Source organism: Nannospalax galili, unplaced genomic scaffold (genome assembly GCF_000622305.1).
Source record: "Nannospalax galili isolate Female #2095 unplaced genomic scaffold, S.galili_v1.0 scaffold705, whole genome shotgun sequence".
Lineage (NCBI taxonomy): Eukaryota > Metazoa > Chordata > Mammalia > Rodentia > Spalacidae > Nannospalax > Nannospalax galili.
Window position 1 is genome coordinate 1,741,171 of NW_008352871.1, and position 18,276 is coordinate 1,759,446.

At 37.1% G+C, this 18,276-nt stretch overlaps 1 protein-coding gene across 5 annotated transcripts in view; it reads left to right on the forward strand.

Annotated features, from left to right (window-relative positions):
• The window catches only part of Robo1 (roundabout guidance receptor 1), a 432,413-nt gene that overhangs the window by 391,191 nt on the left and 22,946 nt on the right, over positions 1 to 18,276 (forward strand). For all 5 annotated transcript variants that reach the window (XM_029554552.1, XM_017802463.2, XM_017802462.2 and 2 more), the window contains 3 exons: positions 342 to 590; positions 10,081 to 10,487; positions 13,824 to 13,976. In XM_029554552.1, the coding sequence (XP_029410412.1) occupies positions 342 to 590; positions 10,081 to 10,487; positions 13,824 to 13,976 (809 nt within the window). The remainder of the gene's footprint in view (positions 1 to 341; positions 591 to 10,080; positions 10,488 to 13,823; positions 13,977 to 18,276) is intronic.

Sequence of the window (18,276 nt, forward strand, 5' to 3'; positions counted from 1 at the left end):
TTTTGCAGATAGGATAGAGATGAACTGGGGAACAATTAGTTCAGAAGAGAGAAAGAAAACAGTATTCATGTTTTCATAAGATTTTAGTTTGGATGATTGAATAAATTTCTGTGCTGCTTGAGAACAAAGGAAACATAGACAAAAGGGACAAGGAGTAACACAAGCATTAGGGAAGTAAAAGAAGCCCCTGGCTCTGCTGTTCTAAGTTCTGATCATTTTCTAACAATGCATTTGTGTTAGCAATACCTTAATAGGACCCAGAATCTCAGATCTGAAAAGCAGTTGAATGCTGACACTCTAATACAAATAGTTCACTACACTTTGTTACAATTCGTTTGTAGCTATGATCAAGAAATGCCATGTCCTGTGCCTCCTACAAGGATGTATTTGCAGCAGGATGAATTAGAAGAAGAGGAAGATGAAAGAGGCCCCACTCCCCCTGTACGGGGGGCAGCCTCTTCTCCAGCTGCGGTGTCCTACAGCCATCAGTCCACAGCCACTCTGACCCCTTCCCCCCAGGAGGAGCTCCAGCCCATGTTACAGGATTGTCCAGAGGACATCAGCCACATGCCCCACCAACCAGACAGGCGGTAAGTTCTCGAATTTCAACCGCTCAGCTACAGTTGAATGCTATGTGTGCCATGAAGTAATTTCCAAATCACATGAGCATTTTCTTAGACTATCATCCTGCACTAAGCCCAAATAATGGACATACCAAGTAATATTGTTGACTTTCAAATTAGATGAATTGATCCCCATGAACTTGTAACCATAAAACAGTGTACATTAACATTCACCCACTTATGATGATTATGTTCATAAACACATGGCTTGCTACTACTGCCATAACTTGTTATTGATGATGAGTCTTTTGTGCTTTAGTTTTTCTTATCTATAGACAAGTTGCTTCTTTGTTTAGCAGAAAAATAATATCCTGTTGTCATTTTAAGTTAAATCCACATAATTATTCACTCCCGCTAAGATACAATATTATTAAAAAATTAGTTTGGTATATTTATTTTATACCTAATTTCAGGTATCTTTATCTTGATTCAGATTTTTGGTTGGGATACTTGTGTTCAGGCTAGAAACATTATATGCATAGAATACATACATACTGTATGCATGTAGAATATGTACGCACGTGTGGACTTTTCTAATCTGTACAGAATGAGCAATAATGCATTTGTATTTTATGTAGTGACTGTCCTTGTCATTTCTACTACATAAAAGCTATTACTGCACTGTTAGCTCTTCTCTCATTGTTGATGATTTTGTTTGTACTATTTTATTGCCCTTGACACGTTATATTATATATCTATTGCTTTCCTGATTCCTAATATCCTTTGAAACTGAGTACATTATTTGCCTCAGAAGATTTTTCCTTCAATATCCTTGAACAAAAAATTCTAGTGTATGCTGCTTGAATTTCACCCTGTAGATTAAAACACAATTTTCAATGCTTACTAAATATCTTAAGGCGTTATTACTAAATTTAAATCACACACTGTCTATAAAGAAGGAAGTAGTTAAACCTTCTTTTGTGTGATGAGCCCTATGTCTGTGTGTGTATGTGTAGACTGGGTTGCTGTATATTTAAAATTAATTATGTTAGCCCTTAGAACTGTAAGAAGATTGGGAATAAATAAGGCATATCTTTTCCCTATTAAGGTCACAGACCATCTCTGTTATTCTTATTAAAAGCAAATGAGACACTAATAGACACTATTAAGCTCTGAAATACCTCAGCAATCTTTTGTTCTCTAAAATTACCTAAACTGCCTATTGCCTAACTACTCCCCTCTGAGTTACCGGTAGAACCTCTATCTTTCTGGCTAATCTATAGCCTTTTTGTTTATTTGATTGTTTGTTTATCTGTTTATTTATATTTTGGTGTTTTGAGACCTGATCTCTATATGTGGCCCAGGCACTCCTGTCTCAGCCATCCCAGTACAGAGATCACGGGTGTGGTCACCACACCCTGCTCTGGCTAGCCTGTTCTCTTTTCTTCCCTAGGTAATCCTTCCACCTTCCTTTTAAACAGAAGTCAGTGAAGTTCTTTTTCTCCTGGCCTTGCAGCCCATCCTCTTCTTTTAGTCCCTCCTTTTTCACTGTTAACCACCTTTTTTGAAACTTTCCCTTTCCAAAACCTTCCTTTCTAAGTCCACGGCCTCCCACTGCTTACACAGCTTGGTTGCTTCTGCTTTCCAGATTCCCGTTCATACCTTGGCCCTCTGCATTCTGGCTCATGCTACTTTACTCCAGCCATTTATCTGCCTGCCCGTCTTTCTCACTCTTCAGCTTTCTGCAGCGATGGCATTTTATAAAGTGTTCTGAGAATCAAATGAGATAATGTATGATCAGTGTCTGGAGCATGCTGTTTTCAACAAATGGTATTTCTCTCCTGTCCTCATTCTGCTGCTTGATGCAGCCACTACTTAGAGTCTGATGGTTATCAAATTTATTTAGCTCCCCCAGACTTTCTTCCTAAGTGTCATGGTATTTTCACGTGCTCTTGTCTTTAGTAGCAATCTTACATAGAATTATCAGTTATACTGATAATTTCAGCCAGTGTATAAAAAACATAGACAAAAAAACCCCCAATTTTGTTGTTTAGAAATCAGCTTAGTTATATATAGTACTGTGTAATTTCTTCTGCGTTCTTCACACCTTCATACCATTCCATAACTTTTGCCATGTACCAGTGTCTAAATGCTAACTCCAAAATAGCTCTTGATATTGTTCTATTGTTTCCATTTCCATAGTTGCCTCTGTAAGGTTCAGCTCAGTTCCAACACACACGCACACACACACGCACACACACACGCACACACACGCACACACTCACCCTCCAGTACATTTGAAATAATCTCCAATCTGCTGTCCCTCTCCCTCCCCTCCATTTTCTTTCCCTCATTGCATCAGATACTGCTGTTTAGTCCAGTATTCATAGCCTCTCAGTCCTTTCCCTATGCTAACCTTTTTTTGCTAGGTCTTGAATTCTTTTCTAATTAGTCTATTTGAATTTCCCTGAAATTATCATAAGGTCACCAGCACTCTGGTCTTTTCCCATTTCTCATCATTCAAAGTCCTGCTACTGCCTCTTTGAAGCGCTCCTCAAGTTGCATGGGAAAAGCCAACCAAGCTTCTTGATACTCTTTATAAAAGGTTCTGTTCACGTCTCTATTACCATGTTCATCTGTTTGCTCATTGCTCAGCACTTGCTACTAGTATCTGTTTTGCTAGTTAAATTCAAAGCTCTTTGAGGATAGAACTTATATGAGTCTTTGAATTTCACAGAGCTTTTTCCAGTATTTGATGAGGAGAATCTGATCCTCTTATAAAATTTGCAAAGGACTGACTTCCTACTGTCTTAAGATGATAAAAGTACTTAAAGAAGTTGAAGTGGACCTATGTAATTGGGAAATGCATTTCAATACCTGTACCTGCATTCAATTTCATTATACTCAACCTTTTTAGAGCTATTATTTCTGTGTATAATGGCATATAAATTTGACGTTCAGCAGTATTACTAGAAATAACACTGTACACTAAAAAAGTCAACGAAAGCACTTTTAAAAATTGAAGCTCTCTTGGTGCTTTTTATGACAAATATATATTCTATATGTTTACTGCAGAAATGTTGGAAAATAAAGACAAGATTTTTGGCAATAAAGAAAATATAAAAGTTCCAATAATGTATGTGGCTATAAAGTCATGTTAAGAGGTCAGCAGAGAAGAGGTCAGTAGTGGTCAGTGGAGAGCCTCTGAAGTCTTTGTCTCCGTATATCCTCAAATTGTTTTGAACTTGTCATCTGCTAACATTACTTTACCAGCTCCTCTTTTCATTATGTAACAGGTATTTGTGCTTCGTATGTCTTATAATTTGTTTAACCTGTTCTTTAATGTTGGCATTTTACTTTCTGTCTGCCTTTTCAATACAATGTACAATGTTAGATTCTCATCTGTAGTTAAATCTTCAATGAAGCCTCTTCTACTCCCTTTAACTATTCAGATGTCTGTATGTCAAACGGATGCCTCCTTTCTTATCACACTTAGGTCCTTGATGTTACAGTAATCAGAGATACATAGTTACCTCTCTACAGAGCTCATTTTAGAGCTTTAGACCCATATATTGAAGTATTTGTTCCTGCAAGCTTTTACTCTCACTCTGACTGATCTGCATATCACCTGCCTTACATTTACTTCCTTGTTTCTGACAACCATATTTTCTTTCCTGCATTATAGTAATGATCCGCTGAGTGGTCTTTTTGCCTGTAATCTTCCTCCTTCTTTGGTCTAAGCCCCTGTTTCAGACACTGCAGTGGCATTTTCATAAAATACAGAACTGGTCAAGCCTTTCCAGTGCCTCAAACCCTTAAAATAAAATAGGGGAAAGTTCCTTAATGAAGCAATCAGAACCCCTTGTGATCTGATCAGTCAGTAGCTTCATCAACTTTACCCATGGCCATCCCTCATCACTAATTGTCTTTGCTTCATTCTGTCGCTTCCACTTCCAGGAATGAGCTCAGTTCTTGTTCACAACAAGATCTTAGTGCATGTTGTGCTGTCCATTATATCCCCTCTTTTTTTTTAACCTAACACTTTTGTATCCTTCAGATACCAAGACTAAATGTCATATCCTCCTTTCCTGATGCCTGAACTATGTACTAACAGACAATTCTGCATCCCATACAACCTCTGTCACAGGACTCCCATGCTGTACAGTCACTGTATATGTGATTTATTCTTTGTCCCTTCCAAGTCTACCTGGATTACCATGTCTGTTTTATTCACCACAGTTCATAATATAATGCTGAAGTTCCCATTTCTATTGCTGCCTAACAAATTATTCTAAAACTCGGTAACCAGACCAACTATTTTATGTTGTTCACAATCCCATAAATCAGAGATTCTGAAAAGATTCAGCTGGACACTTTGTCTCCAATCCAGCTCTCGGGGCTGAAAGACCTCTTCTCAAGTCGCTTGATTTGGACTCATATTCATATTTCCAGGCTCCTCAGCCTCTTCCTGTCACCACTAGCCTCCAGGGTCTGCCCACATAGATCAGGTTTCTCCTAACATACAGTCTCAGGGAAGAGGGACCTCTCAAATGGCTGCTGGTTTCCAAGAAGTTAGGAAAAGAAAGTTGTCAGACCCACTAAGGACCACATTCAGAACTGGGGCTAAATTGTATTGTTCTTAACTTCTGCTGTGACTGTGGAAATAAACTGCTTTTCTTGATAGAGGAGTATTCAATTCTCACTGTTATGGACATTTTGAAAAATACAGCCTAACATATACATATAGTTAGCTTATATTCAGTATACATGCTTTAAAACCCTTATATGTATTAAAGTATAAAATATTCCCATAAACTCTTATGCTAATATTCTCATTGGATGAAAATCTAGCATATTTATTATAATAGGTACACAGTAAATGTTAAATAAATATATTGATTTATTTTTATGATTGGGGCATATAAATATGCTATATTAATAAAAGCTTTGAAGTAAAACCATTATAATATCATATCATTATAAAAGTGTAAAGGCTTAGACTGCTAAGCTGGGAAGATAGTTCAGTTGGTCAAGTGCTTGCACTGCAAACCTGAGTTCTAACCACACAGAAGGAAAAAGAGTTTTCCAGGTGGCTGGGACCTTGCTCATATGAACTTACAGCAATGGTGACAGCATGCACTAGACCCATACAAACCCAAACAAAACAAAACCTCAGCACAGAAGTGGGGAAATGTGTAAGAAGCCCCAACCTTAGCTGAAGAACTATTTGCAAGTGATCACTGCTGGGTGAGGGAGAGTTGGTCTTCTTTAAAGGAGTGATGCTAGATAGGTTGACTAAGCTCCAGTGGATAAACTCACACTGAGGGAAACAACCTTGACTCAACAGAGGGGGCTGTAGAGGGGTGCAGATAGGGGAGGGAGGTCTAAATATGATCAAAATGTATTGTGTGTAATGTACAAAAAATTCAGTAAAAAAAAAAAATTTCTTTAAAGCTGGGTGCGTGATTCACACTTATAATGCCATCTCTGGAGATGCAGAGATAGCCAACCAGCCTAGCCGACTTGACAAGCTTTCTCAAAAATCCAAGGTAGATAACTCCTGAGGGACAATACCCAAGGTCGTCCTTGTGCCTGCACACATGTACACACACACATGCACACATAAGTCTATGTATGCGTACACACTTACATACACAAAGGCTTGAAATATGAATATTGCAGTTTTGATTCTAATGAATTTTTAGAATTTTCCATTTTTATCTAAAAACAATTCTCATTTTTCAGACAGTAACAATGAAAATAATATATTTAAACTTTTTCACATCTATTGTTTTAAAAAACATCAGGCACTGTCACCATGATGCAGTTACTACTTAGTAAAAATGTCTTGAACAATGTAAATCATTTTCATGTATGGAGTGGAAAATTTACTGGTATTTTAATATTGAAGACTGAATATGGTTTTATTTGAAGGAATTGAAAGTCAGATGACAAAGGAAAATTAAATGCCTTTTTAAACAAGAGATAGTTCATTACACAAATTTTGCTATGTTAGTGTTTGGAAAAATATCTCGAAGGTCTGGGTTTTTCCTTTGTTTCTTGCCTGGTAAGTGCTATATGGAGAACTGCATACACACCTGCCTCCATAAATTAATGGAATCACTCCATTTTCTCTTGAACATATTTATAAAGGCATCATTTTTTGCAGCAGCCTAGAGTGCTGTGAGTTGCAGGCATATACTTGTACATTTTTTCAGAAAAGGCTGAAACCCCTGGGGGTAAGAATCTAGAGGGTCAGTGTTTGTTTGCGACAAGTCCCACTTGATTGCAGCATCCTGAAATAGTGTTTTGTTTTCAAATAGCATATATTACATATTTCAAACTGTGCATGTTTATCACACATTTCCTGGACTGGCCTTATTTACAGATGGTTTGAATAAATTTTTCTGCCTTCTCTCAGAATTTACACAGGCCGTAGTTAAAAACTAGCCCTTGTTTAACATGAAGGTATTTTTGCTCTACAGAATGTGACTGTATCCAAGCACAACAATGCTGGCATCCTTTCACGCTGGAATTAACTGTTCCTCATCAATTTAATGATGGTCAAAATAGTCCCCTTTGTACTAAAAAGTCGAGCATGTCTTTTTTTAAAAAAAAAGAAATTAAGTTTCCTGTGCTATTGTGGCTATGCACATTGACAAAGGCTGTAAATTTGCTTTTAAGTATGCTATTTTACTGCACTCCAAATTAAACAATGGTTTTCCTCCTATGTGTTTAACACACTCCACATTGAAACAATTATCCATTTTAATCTCTTAAATAACTTCAGCTTTGGCACATTTTTCATATTTCTTCTAATGCCACACACACACAGATTAATTAAGTCCACCCAGAAATAAAAATTAATGCATTATATTAAAGAATTTTCTGTCTGTCTGTGTATGTGTATATATATATATATAGACACACACACAAACATGTAAAAACATCTACTTTATGCAATAGTATGTACTTATCTGTATATAATTATTTGATATAATGTGTTTGTTTTTCATTTCTTGTTTTATGCATCAAATGTGAAATGTTTCTCTCTTGGCCTATATAAAAACATGGGACGTGGGGTAGGGAGCTGTTACCATCTCTGCAAGAAAGTAATGGCCTTGGAAATAAATTTTAGGTTTAAATTCTGAACTTACATATAATAAGAGTTAACTTAACTCTTATATTAACTTTACAGCCTTCGAATTTCAATATCCTCATGTGTAAAACGATCATTTTAACAGTGACCCAGAAAGTTGTGAGACTGAATGTAAAATATAGCTAGCTACAAAGTAAGTGTCCCAATGAATTGATGATGGAGTTTCAAAAATCACTGATTTTGTAGTTTTTTATTTTAACTAATAAAATAGGTTTGTTGAAGTATCTTCATTAATTAGGATCAAAAGCAGAAAATGTGGTACTTCAAAGACTTGCCAGACCACCCCATAAATATACTAAGTTGATTTTACTTTCTCCTCTTCATAGTAGACAGCTTCATCATATCATGTGTGATTTTTAACCTTGGGTAGATATTGGCCACATCCTATATGTTTTGTTTGTTTGCTTTTCATTTAAGAATGAGTCTTACTAATTTAAAACTTTATTCATGCATTCTCAGACATCCTTTTTAGAGTGGCACCCATGTGTGGCTTTGGTGGCATGGCATAAGGACAAATGTTCCGCTTTTCACCTGCTTTTTCCTCCTGGCTTTTGTAGGTTTTGAGGAAGAGAAGAAGGAGCCACAGTAAAGGCAAACTAGATGAGAAATGGCCTTCTCTTGGGGTAGCACTGGTGACTGCTCTGCCTCATCTTACACCATGAGTAGTATCATGGTGGAGAAGGAGGCACACTGGCACTAACTCACCTCCCTGATGAAAGTTTGCTACTGGGCAGCATCTGTAGACATCTGTACCTCTTGACTAATTTAGTCACATCTTCATGTGGACTAGTGGTCATAATATATCTCTTCCTGTCTCCCAAACTGTGGGGTCACCAGGTGACATGCCAGATCCTCATGACAGCTTTCTTGGAACAGTAGTGCTCAACTGGTCATTATTAGTGGAATCTATCCTCTTTCCTTCTCAAGGCTGCAGAATGTGACGAGTTGTCCCAATCATTTCTCCAGACAACCCCCATTTCATCATCTCTCTCACCTTGCCTGGACAGCAGTCACTGACCTGGACTACTCTATAGGGAACTCATGTGTATTCCTCTGTTCAGTCATGCTGCTAATTAAGGATCCATTCTCTAGCAATTCTTCTTCCTTAGGAATAACTTCTTTGCACAATGTTTCTTTCCATGGAAGTCCAGACGTTCTCTACCTTCTTAGTCCTCTTATGCTCACTGTGAATGATGATGTTAGGTGATTTGAGTGGAAAAACTTAATGTTTTTAAATGGTGTTCTTCTAGTCTCTGTAGAAGTGATTGAAGTTCATCGTTTGTGACTCTATGAAATTAGATTATCATGTGCTTAATATTGTCTTCGTGCTTTGCTCTTAAATTCTGGGACATTAGAAAAAACATTATTAAGCTTATTGAAAAGTCAACTGGGTAGAGGCATACAACCCCGCCCAGCTGAACACCACTGCTGAAGGGTAGAAACATAGTTCAACATGAACAGATAAGGAAAATAACACTAAAAAGCAGTAAAGTTTAAAAACAGTTAACCTTTTATGGAACTCGTAAGTTATTAAATCAGAGAAAAATTGTTCTTGAATCTCATAAATTTTCTTAGTAAAGTCTAAAAGCAATTATGTCAAATGCTGAATATGTACATATTTCTTAATCATAAGAAATTTTGCATGGATGGGGGAAGTGGGGAAGAGAAAAGTATAGAAAAAATATGTGACGAGAAAACTGTTTCAAGATGAATGTCTGTTATCTTTGGTGATAATAAACAACTTAAACTATTAGAAACTCTTTGGGACAAATGCATAGGCCAGTATGCCCCAAATAAGGATTATCTGCCATCTTTTTAAGTGAGCATAATAAGATGATAAAACATGAGGAGATTTTGATAACTGAGTTTATTTCTATTAAATATGAATCCATATGGACCAGATGTGGTGGCTAGTGTTAACTGTCAACTCAACAGGATGTAGAATCACCAGGGAAGTGGGCCTCTGGGCATATCTGGTAGGGGGGGAGATTATCTTGATTATCTTGCATTAACAGAGGTGGGAAAAGTCACCCACTGTGGATGACACCATTCCCTGACTGGGATCCTGACAGTGTAAGGAAAGAAGCTGAGCAGTGCATTAATCATTGCTCTCTGCTTCCTGACCAGAGGTGCAGTGTGACCAGCTGCTTCAACCTCCTGCCACCTTGACTTCCTGTCTGTGTATTGTGAGCCGGAATAAACCCATTCTTCCTTAAATTGCTTTTGTCACAGTGTCTTATCACAGCAAGAACAGACACTCAGATACCAGGAGAGTCCGGTAGTCACTTCCTGGTTAATTCACTGCTTTGTGTCTTAAGTGATGAGCTAATCTGCACCTGTTTCTTCATCTTCCTACAGACGGCAGCCTGTGAGTCCTCCTCCTCCACCACGGCCAATTTCCCCACCTCATACCTATGGCTACATTTCAGGACCCCTCGTCTCAGATATGGATACAGATGCACCAGAAGAAGAGGAAGATGAAGCTGACATGGAAGTGGCCAAAATGCAAACTAGAAGGCTTTTATTACGTGGCCTCGAGCAGACCCCAGCATCCAGTGTTGGGGACCTGGAGAGCTCTGTCACCGGGTCCATGATCAACGGCTGGGGCTCAGCCTCAGAAGAGGACAACATTTCCAGCGGGCGCTCCAGTGTTAGTTCTTCTGATGGCTCCTTCTTCACAGATGCTGATTTTGCCCAGGCCGTTGCAGCCGCTGCGGAGTATGCTGGTCTGAAAGTAGCTCGACGCCAAATGCAGGATGCTGCTGGTGAGTTACACACTCCCTTCACCATGCTGCGAAAAAACCTGTGATGTGCATGATAGTCACTGTGTCCCCAGTTGTGTGTTCTGTGTGAAATACACCTCCAGTACTTCCTTTTCTTTTGACACTGCCTGCAGAAAATAATGTTCAAGAATATGAAGGAGTATTTCCTTTTTCTTACTAAGACTTTTAAAATAATTTCATTGACCTTTATTTTATAAACTCCGTGTAAGGTGAGTGATGAGAAGCTGTCTGGGATGTCCTCATTTATGCTGACAATGCCAAATATATACATAAATGTGTACGTATATACAGGTTTTATGAAAACTGATATAATTTTGTTATTGAATACATACAATAAAATGAACTCTGTTCTATTACATACATTTTATAAATGATTTTAATGTAGAAAGTAACCAAGGTGATAGTTCTTTTTAATTAATTAATTAGCACTTGTGTGAGAGAAATAGAAAAATATCCAGCTAGAACACTCATGCCTTTGGAAAATGGGATATTTCTCATGTACTTCCTGTGATAGTTACTCTTGTACCACTGTGATTACAATTCCTAGCAGAAGCAACACACGGGAGGAAGGTTTCATTTTGGTTCGTGGTTTTCAGAAGGTTACAGCCCATCATAGTGAGGAAGATATCACAGAGAGGCTCAATTTAGGACGGTAGCAGTCTGCTCAGGTAGTTGCTTACGTTATGGGGAAAAGAAGCAGAGAATTCAGCTAGAGCTAGTAGGTACAGCTTTCAAATCCCTGAATCCTGTGACCCTCGTCTGCCAAGCAGGCCCCACACTGTACAGGTTCTGCCATCCTCAAATTAAAACTACCAGCTAAGGAACAAGGACTCAAAACTGAAGCCTATGGGGGAACCATTCAGATTGAAACTATAATACCTCCTTACTCCATATTAATTTAACTGGAAAGATATGAAGAAGTTTATAATATGCATACATTTTAAAGCTTAAGCATTTCATAATTTCAGTCTAATAATTGAAAGAACAAATTACACACATACAATACTTTTTTCCTGCTCCTCTTTTCATTGCTATAAACTATTTTAATGAATATATGTATATTTTAACCCATTTTCACTCATTTCTTCCTGTCAACCATTGCACAGAAAGTAAATAGTATAAGAAAGAAAATAATTTAAATTTAAAACAAATATTCATTTTATGGTCTGTGTAGGATGAGTATATGAAAATGTTTATTGTACATGCATATTATATTGTATGTGTGTCTGTCTGTCTGTGTTTCTGGTAGCCAAGAAAATACAAGCAGCAAAGTAAAAGAATGTGGTCAAGAAGAAAGAAATGTTTTCAGGAAAAGAAAAGATCATCTCAACCAGTCAATAATTGATGTCTATTGTTCTGTTTTTCACACTTTGATAACTGTCACATTGGTGATTTTCCTTGATTTCTTGAGATATTTCCTTGGAAATTACTTTTTAACAGTATAGAATATATTCCTAGAAATTTAACTTCCTATAAGGCCATTTCTATGTGTTACTCATCACAGGAAAAAGATATTTCATATTCCCCAACCTATTATCATAGAATATGTATATTCTTTCCAAGGCTATGTTTTTTTTCAAATTCAACCAAATGTCCTTTTTGCCAGTAGCTGCTGAATGAAGTAAAATATCCAAACCTAATTATCTTTATAAATAAATAAATAAATAACATCTAATTATACATGTATGTTTTCCCTTAGTTTTTAATCTTCTGTAAAAAAATACATACATGAAATTAAGTATCTCAATCCACTATTTTCAAATTTCACTAATGGTGTGTTTCAGTTCATTAAGTCAAGGAAACATAGAAATAACGTTGAAAATTCATCTGTAAACGACCTTATGCCTCAGGGTCTATGAGCATTAGATGGCCTCACACAATGGAATGAATAATGGTTTCATCTCAACCCTAATTCTCTGTTTTCATGGATATGTAACTTTAATTGTAATAGTCTCCATCATTGCTAAAGAGAATTGGGTTTAATATTTTATTGTATTGTAATTTAGTGGCACTTCTGTTTCGTTTGGCCCATAATTAGAATGAACTAAACATGCACTGGCTTCTGCCTATTACAATATTCTTTTCAGGAAATGGTGGTGCTTATCATGTGACTTGAAGTTAATATGAATGGATAATCCAATCACATTGCTTCTCACTTGACTGCATTAATGTGCCTCAGCATTTTTAAATATGTTGATTCCAATATATATGGCTTCTCCGATTTATAGCCAAAAGACACGTTGTCTTGTTCCTAGGTCTGTTTGAAGTTTCTTGTGGTTCAATGGAAGTTGTGAGTTTGTAAATGAAATTTCTAGAAACCAAAACAGCGTGAGTCAGCATAGCACTGATAACCTTCCATTCCCATTTTAGACTAAATCACATTGTACCTCTATCTACATAAGAGCCAGAGGGTCTGTATCTAAATAAGAGCCATAGGGTATCTACATAAGAGCCAGAGAATTTGAGAGTGGTGAAATGCACTGTCTGCTTAGTGAATTCCATTCCACTGTCACCTGACAAATACTGTCTCTCCAAAAACAGCTACCACCGAAACTTTGAAGTCTTGGAATATTGGCAACTGAATATTGGATCAACAAATACCTTGAGACAGGAAATAGCACAAAAGTACTAAATATGTATACTAGGTCAATTTCAGACCTCTTAAAAAGAAAATACCTAAGGATATTAGTAAGTTAATATATTAGTGTTCTACCTTCAAAGAATGCCATAAACAGACTTAATTGAAATAGGAATGTAATTAGTCTGGTTCATTTTAAGAAGATTAATTTGTTAAGGATTCCAATTTTTTTTCCTCTTCAGGAAGCAACAAGCATTGAATATATGATGCAAGAAATTAACATTTTTGTTTTAATAACATTTACTGATGCTAGTTGCAAAAACAATTGCAGTGTTTTCCTTTTATGAACAAGATCAGGTAGCAGAACAAAAGTAATTGTTTTTTTTTGGTCTTTTTGAGACAGGGTCTCCCTGTTAGCCCCTGCTGTCCTCGAACTCACTATGTAGACCAGGCTGGCCTTGAACTCACAGAGATCCACCTGCCTCTGCCTTCCAAATGCTGGGATTAGAGGCGTGCATCACCACGCCTGGCAAAAGTACTGTATTTTAAAAAGGAAAATGACTAACAATCCTTTCAGGATGTCTTTTCTAATTTGCATAGATAGAGTAAAAAAGTCTACAATTGATAGATTTTTTAGTATTTTTTAAAATTAGAAATGTTTCTAGTTTGAGTGTTTTCCTTTTATTGTACCTGTTATACTAAATTTCACTGATGAGTCTGCTTCTGGCTTTCTTCCTCAGGCCGTCGACATTTCCACACCTCTCAGTGCCCTAGGCCCACGAGTCCTGTGTCTACAGACAGCAACATGAGTGCTGCTGTAATCCAGAAAGCCAGACCAGCCAAGAAACAAAAACACCAGCCAGGACATCTGCGCAGAGAAGCCTATGCAGACGGTAAGTCCATTGACATGGGTGAAAACATCTCCAAAACTCCCCTGTCTCTCTTGACTTCACTGGCATTAGAAATTACCCTAAAACTCATTAACAGTAACCTTATATAACTTACAGAACTGAAGTCTGTCAAGCATCTTAGTCTTTGCAGTTTTCTGAACAGCTGGTTATTTAAGAAATTAAATAATTAATGTTATTTAAAGTTAATTTTATAGTTTCACACCATGGACATGACTATAGTTGGTATCATAATAGACGATTGATGGTCACTGGGTTAAATGATAAACTCTCCAGAAATATCAATATTCTCTTCATTCTGTCTTTTTGAAATAAGTTTGCTTTGAAACAAAGGGCAATAAACGTGTTGGATATTTACTCCAACCACAATGATTTGACAGGGAGTCTCTGCACCTTCGAATCCTCTTCCTCATGCCTTCACATGCAATATGGTCTCTCACTGAAGAGGGAACACTTGTTTTCTCGAGGGGGTAGAGGAGAATAATGCAAACATTATGATGTTGTATAGAGAACACCTTTAATGAAAGTGCCTCAGGTGGCCCAACATTTATTAAACTGCCTCCACCTTCTCATCTTATAAAACAACCCCACGGGCTTTGTTGGAAATTCATGTAAGATAAATTCTTTCAGACTCGCCCATCTTGTCAAGTTTCCTGAATTTGCTAAAGGGTTGGGGGAAGAAGGGTGTCACAGGCAGTTTCCCTACCTCCTGGGTGTCTGCAGCCACAATCTGATTAGGACTTTCATTACCACTCAGCAATTTTTCAAAAAGGGCATCATTTTCCATTATCATATGAAAGTCTAATATTATAGATCCTTATCCAAGGGTATAGGGAGGGTTTTCTGAGGTACTTCTCCCTGTGAGTCTTGCCACTTGAAAGAAAAATTTAATACAAGCTCACAGCATGATGAGCACAAGTAATTTTGCAATGAGTGGTTGTCCATGCTATTATCTGCAGTGTATTCTGAGTATTTTCTCTCACCAGCGTCTATCTGATATTAGACTACATTAAATACTGGTGTGACATGGTGCACCTGGGCCTCCTGGCTTCTGCCCAGGACTCTTTTGTCAGTGAAACTGAGCTGTCAGAATATTATCTGATTTTGAAGGGTTATTACAGTGGTTCTGTGTGTGTTTGCCTCTCTGAAGGGACAAGCACTAGGTGTAAATCCCCAAACTCTACGGGCAATTTTACATTTATGGGACCCCTGTAATGGCATTTTACAAGTTTTATTGCTGTTTTATCAATGTTTATTATCTAGAAGACAGTGCTTCTCACTGGAACACTGGCCAGTCATCGAGCCTGGATGTAAACACAACTAAATTGAACACATATGGGAAAATCTGGCCTAAAGCTTTGTGTAGATCTTTCCATCTCTTATTTATATGTGTTTGGTGGGGAGTTGGGCATTGAATGATGCCTCCAAAAATGTTTTGAGTAAATGAAAGCATGCCAGGTTAAAGAGTGTAGCGTCAGGGTTACAAATTACACCAGTCTTAAAAATTGTTGCCTGTGTTTGCTGCTCTGCATACAACAGTACTTATTTCAGTGTGGGTTTATTTTATTTTATTTACTATTTTTATTTTACATGTATGAGTATATTGCTTGCGTGTAGGTAGATGCACCTGTGTCATGCAATGCCCACGGGAGTCAGAGGAAGGTGTCAGAGCCCCTGGAATTAGGATCGGTTGTTAGGGGCGGTTGTTAGCCTCCATGTGGGTTCTAGGAATCAAATCCAGATCCTCTGCAGGAGCAGTCAGTGCTCTTAACTGCTGAGCCATCTCTCCAGCCAGTCAGTGTGGGTTTTAAAAAATTTCATTTATTTACTTTTATTTTATGTGTATAAATTTTTTTGCCTGCATGTATGTAAGTGTATTATGTGTGTACAATGCCCATGGAGGCCAAAGGAGGGCATTGAATCCCCTGGAACTGGAGTTATAGACAGTTGTTAGCCATCATGTGGAGGCTGGGATTTGAACCTGGGTCCTCCACAGAAGCAGCCAGTGCTTTTAACTGCTAAGCCATCTTTCCAGCCCCTATTTAAGTATGTTTCAGAACTAAACATATATCACTCACATTATATTTTAATTTGAGGAATACCAAATAATCGTATTGAACAGTGTAAAGTCAAGAAGTTAATCTGAAGTATTACTTGGATTTCTTATTGCTCACTTCATAAAAGTGGTTATGCAGATTATCAGTGCACAGTGCAATGCAGAAGATAATAATAGTTTATTCTTTTGTGAAAATAGATAAAATGAAGAAATTATTAGAGTTGGTTTTGAATTAGAGCTTTAACATCCCTTCAGCATTTGGTAACCATCTATCTTTATGTTATGATTACTATATTATTTCTTAAACTTAATTCTGAATGTTTTATTGAAAATGCTACATGTTATTTGTACAGCTCTGAAAAGTATGTATCAATTATTTAAAACCACAAAATGCAGATCCTTCTTTTTTTAAATATTTTTTATTTATTATTTTTATTTTATATGTATGAGTGTATTGCCTGCATGCATGTGAGTGCACCCGTGTCCTGCAATGCCACGGAGGTCAGAAGAGGGCTTCGGATTCCACTGGAACTGGTGTTAAGGACGGTTCATAGCCACCGTGTAGGTGCTGGGAATTAAATCCGGGTCCTCTGCAAGAGCAGTCAGTGCTCTTAACCACCCCCATGCAGATCCTTCTTAATGCAGCAAATAAAAGAAATGCACACGCACCCGCATGTGCACACATACACACACATTTTATAATGCTGGAAGTCAATCCCAGGGCTTTATACTCACTTTACCACTCAACTGTTCCCCAACCAAAAATGTGCATATACTTGATGATTATATTTATGATATAGAGACAAAGTAATTTTCTCAGAATTTTTTTGATCAAATTGGTATAGTGTTTTTAGAAAATATATTCAAAGGCCATTTCATGGAGAAGCCCAATTGCAAGCATGGGTTTTCTTGTTGCTGTTTTTCTGCTTTTGTGTGTGTGTGTGTGTGTGTGTGTGTGGTGTGATTATAAAGATAAGGGGGTAGAGGAAAGTACTGAGATATCTATTGTTAAAAATTTGAATTAAATTGGTAAAGCATGGAGGAGTTTGTGATTTTTTTTTTCTTTTGTTCTTTTTTTAAGTGCAGTGTATTGACTGTAGTGGATGAGCTTGGTTATTGTGTGTGGAATTATGAGAACTATGTCTGGAATAGGTAACATTTTGGAGTTTGTAGCATCTTTGTTTTATTAAATTTCAATGAAATTACAATTCCCTTGATAGATTTTTTTGTAAAATATTTAAAAGTACCTACAGAAGATCTTTCTGAATGGACACAGTGTCGCTTAGCCTCTATATTTGTTGCTAGAGCAAGTACCACTGACGATATGATTAAAACAACACAAATTGATTTCCTCACAGCTCTGGAGGGTAGAAGTCCAAGATCGGGTGGTGAGCAGGGTTGGGTCTTTCTGAGGCTTTTCACTTATATCTTCCCAGTCTTCACTCTGTCTGTAGATGTGCCTTTAATCTCCTGTTTTTATAGTCATATTTCAATACGTCCCACCTACTAAGCTCATTTTAACTTTATTACTTCTCAAAAGACTCCAAGTACAGTCACATTCTAAGGTAGTGGGGGTTACAACTCTGCATATGATATTTGACATATCACAGAAGCCCACTGGTCCCTCCAAAATAGGTAACACTGTGGCCATGCCTTGTCTGTAGGTAAATACAAGACTTTTTTAAAAACCCAGGGAGCCTTTACAAAGCAGAGTATTGCATGCTGCAGTCCAACCAATAAGCTGAATCTAATTATTTATTTATTTCTTATTGCCACTTTCAAGTTTAACCCAGACAGAGGATAGAATTAAAATATATGAATATTTATCACTTGAAGTCTTGTGGTGTTAAAGCCAAACACAAGTGCACTTCTAGGACCTTCTAATAGATTCTTCCCTCCCTTTCTTTTCAACTTTTCCAATATATTTACATACTTGATTTCAAAACCAAATCTATGTTAATTCTCCAGCCCTACTTTTCATAAATTATAAATTCACTGTCCTTTTTAGAATGATGATATTTTGACTTAATTACAAGGTCTTATGACTTTAGCAGTTACATAAATAGCTGGATCTCTGTAACAAGTTAGTGCTGGGCTGACAGAATTACCTGCATACATATTGTTTATATGTATTCCTTTATATGAGGAATAGTTTGTTATTTGGAGAGTCTAGTATAAGGAGAAAGTGTTAATGAGATTAATAAGAAAGATTTTTTTTTTTTTAAAAAG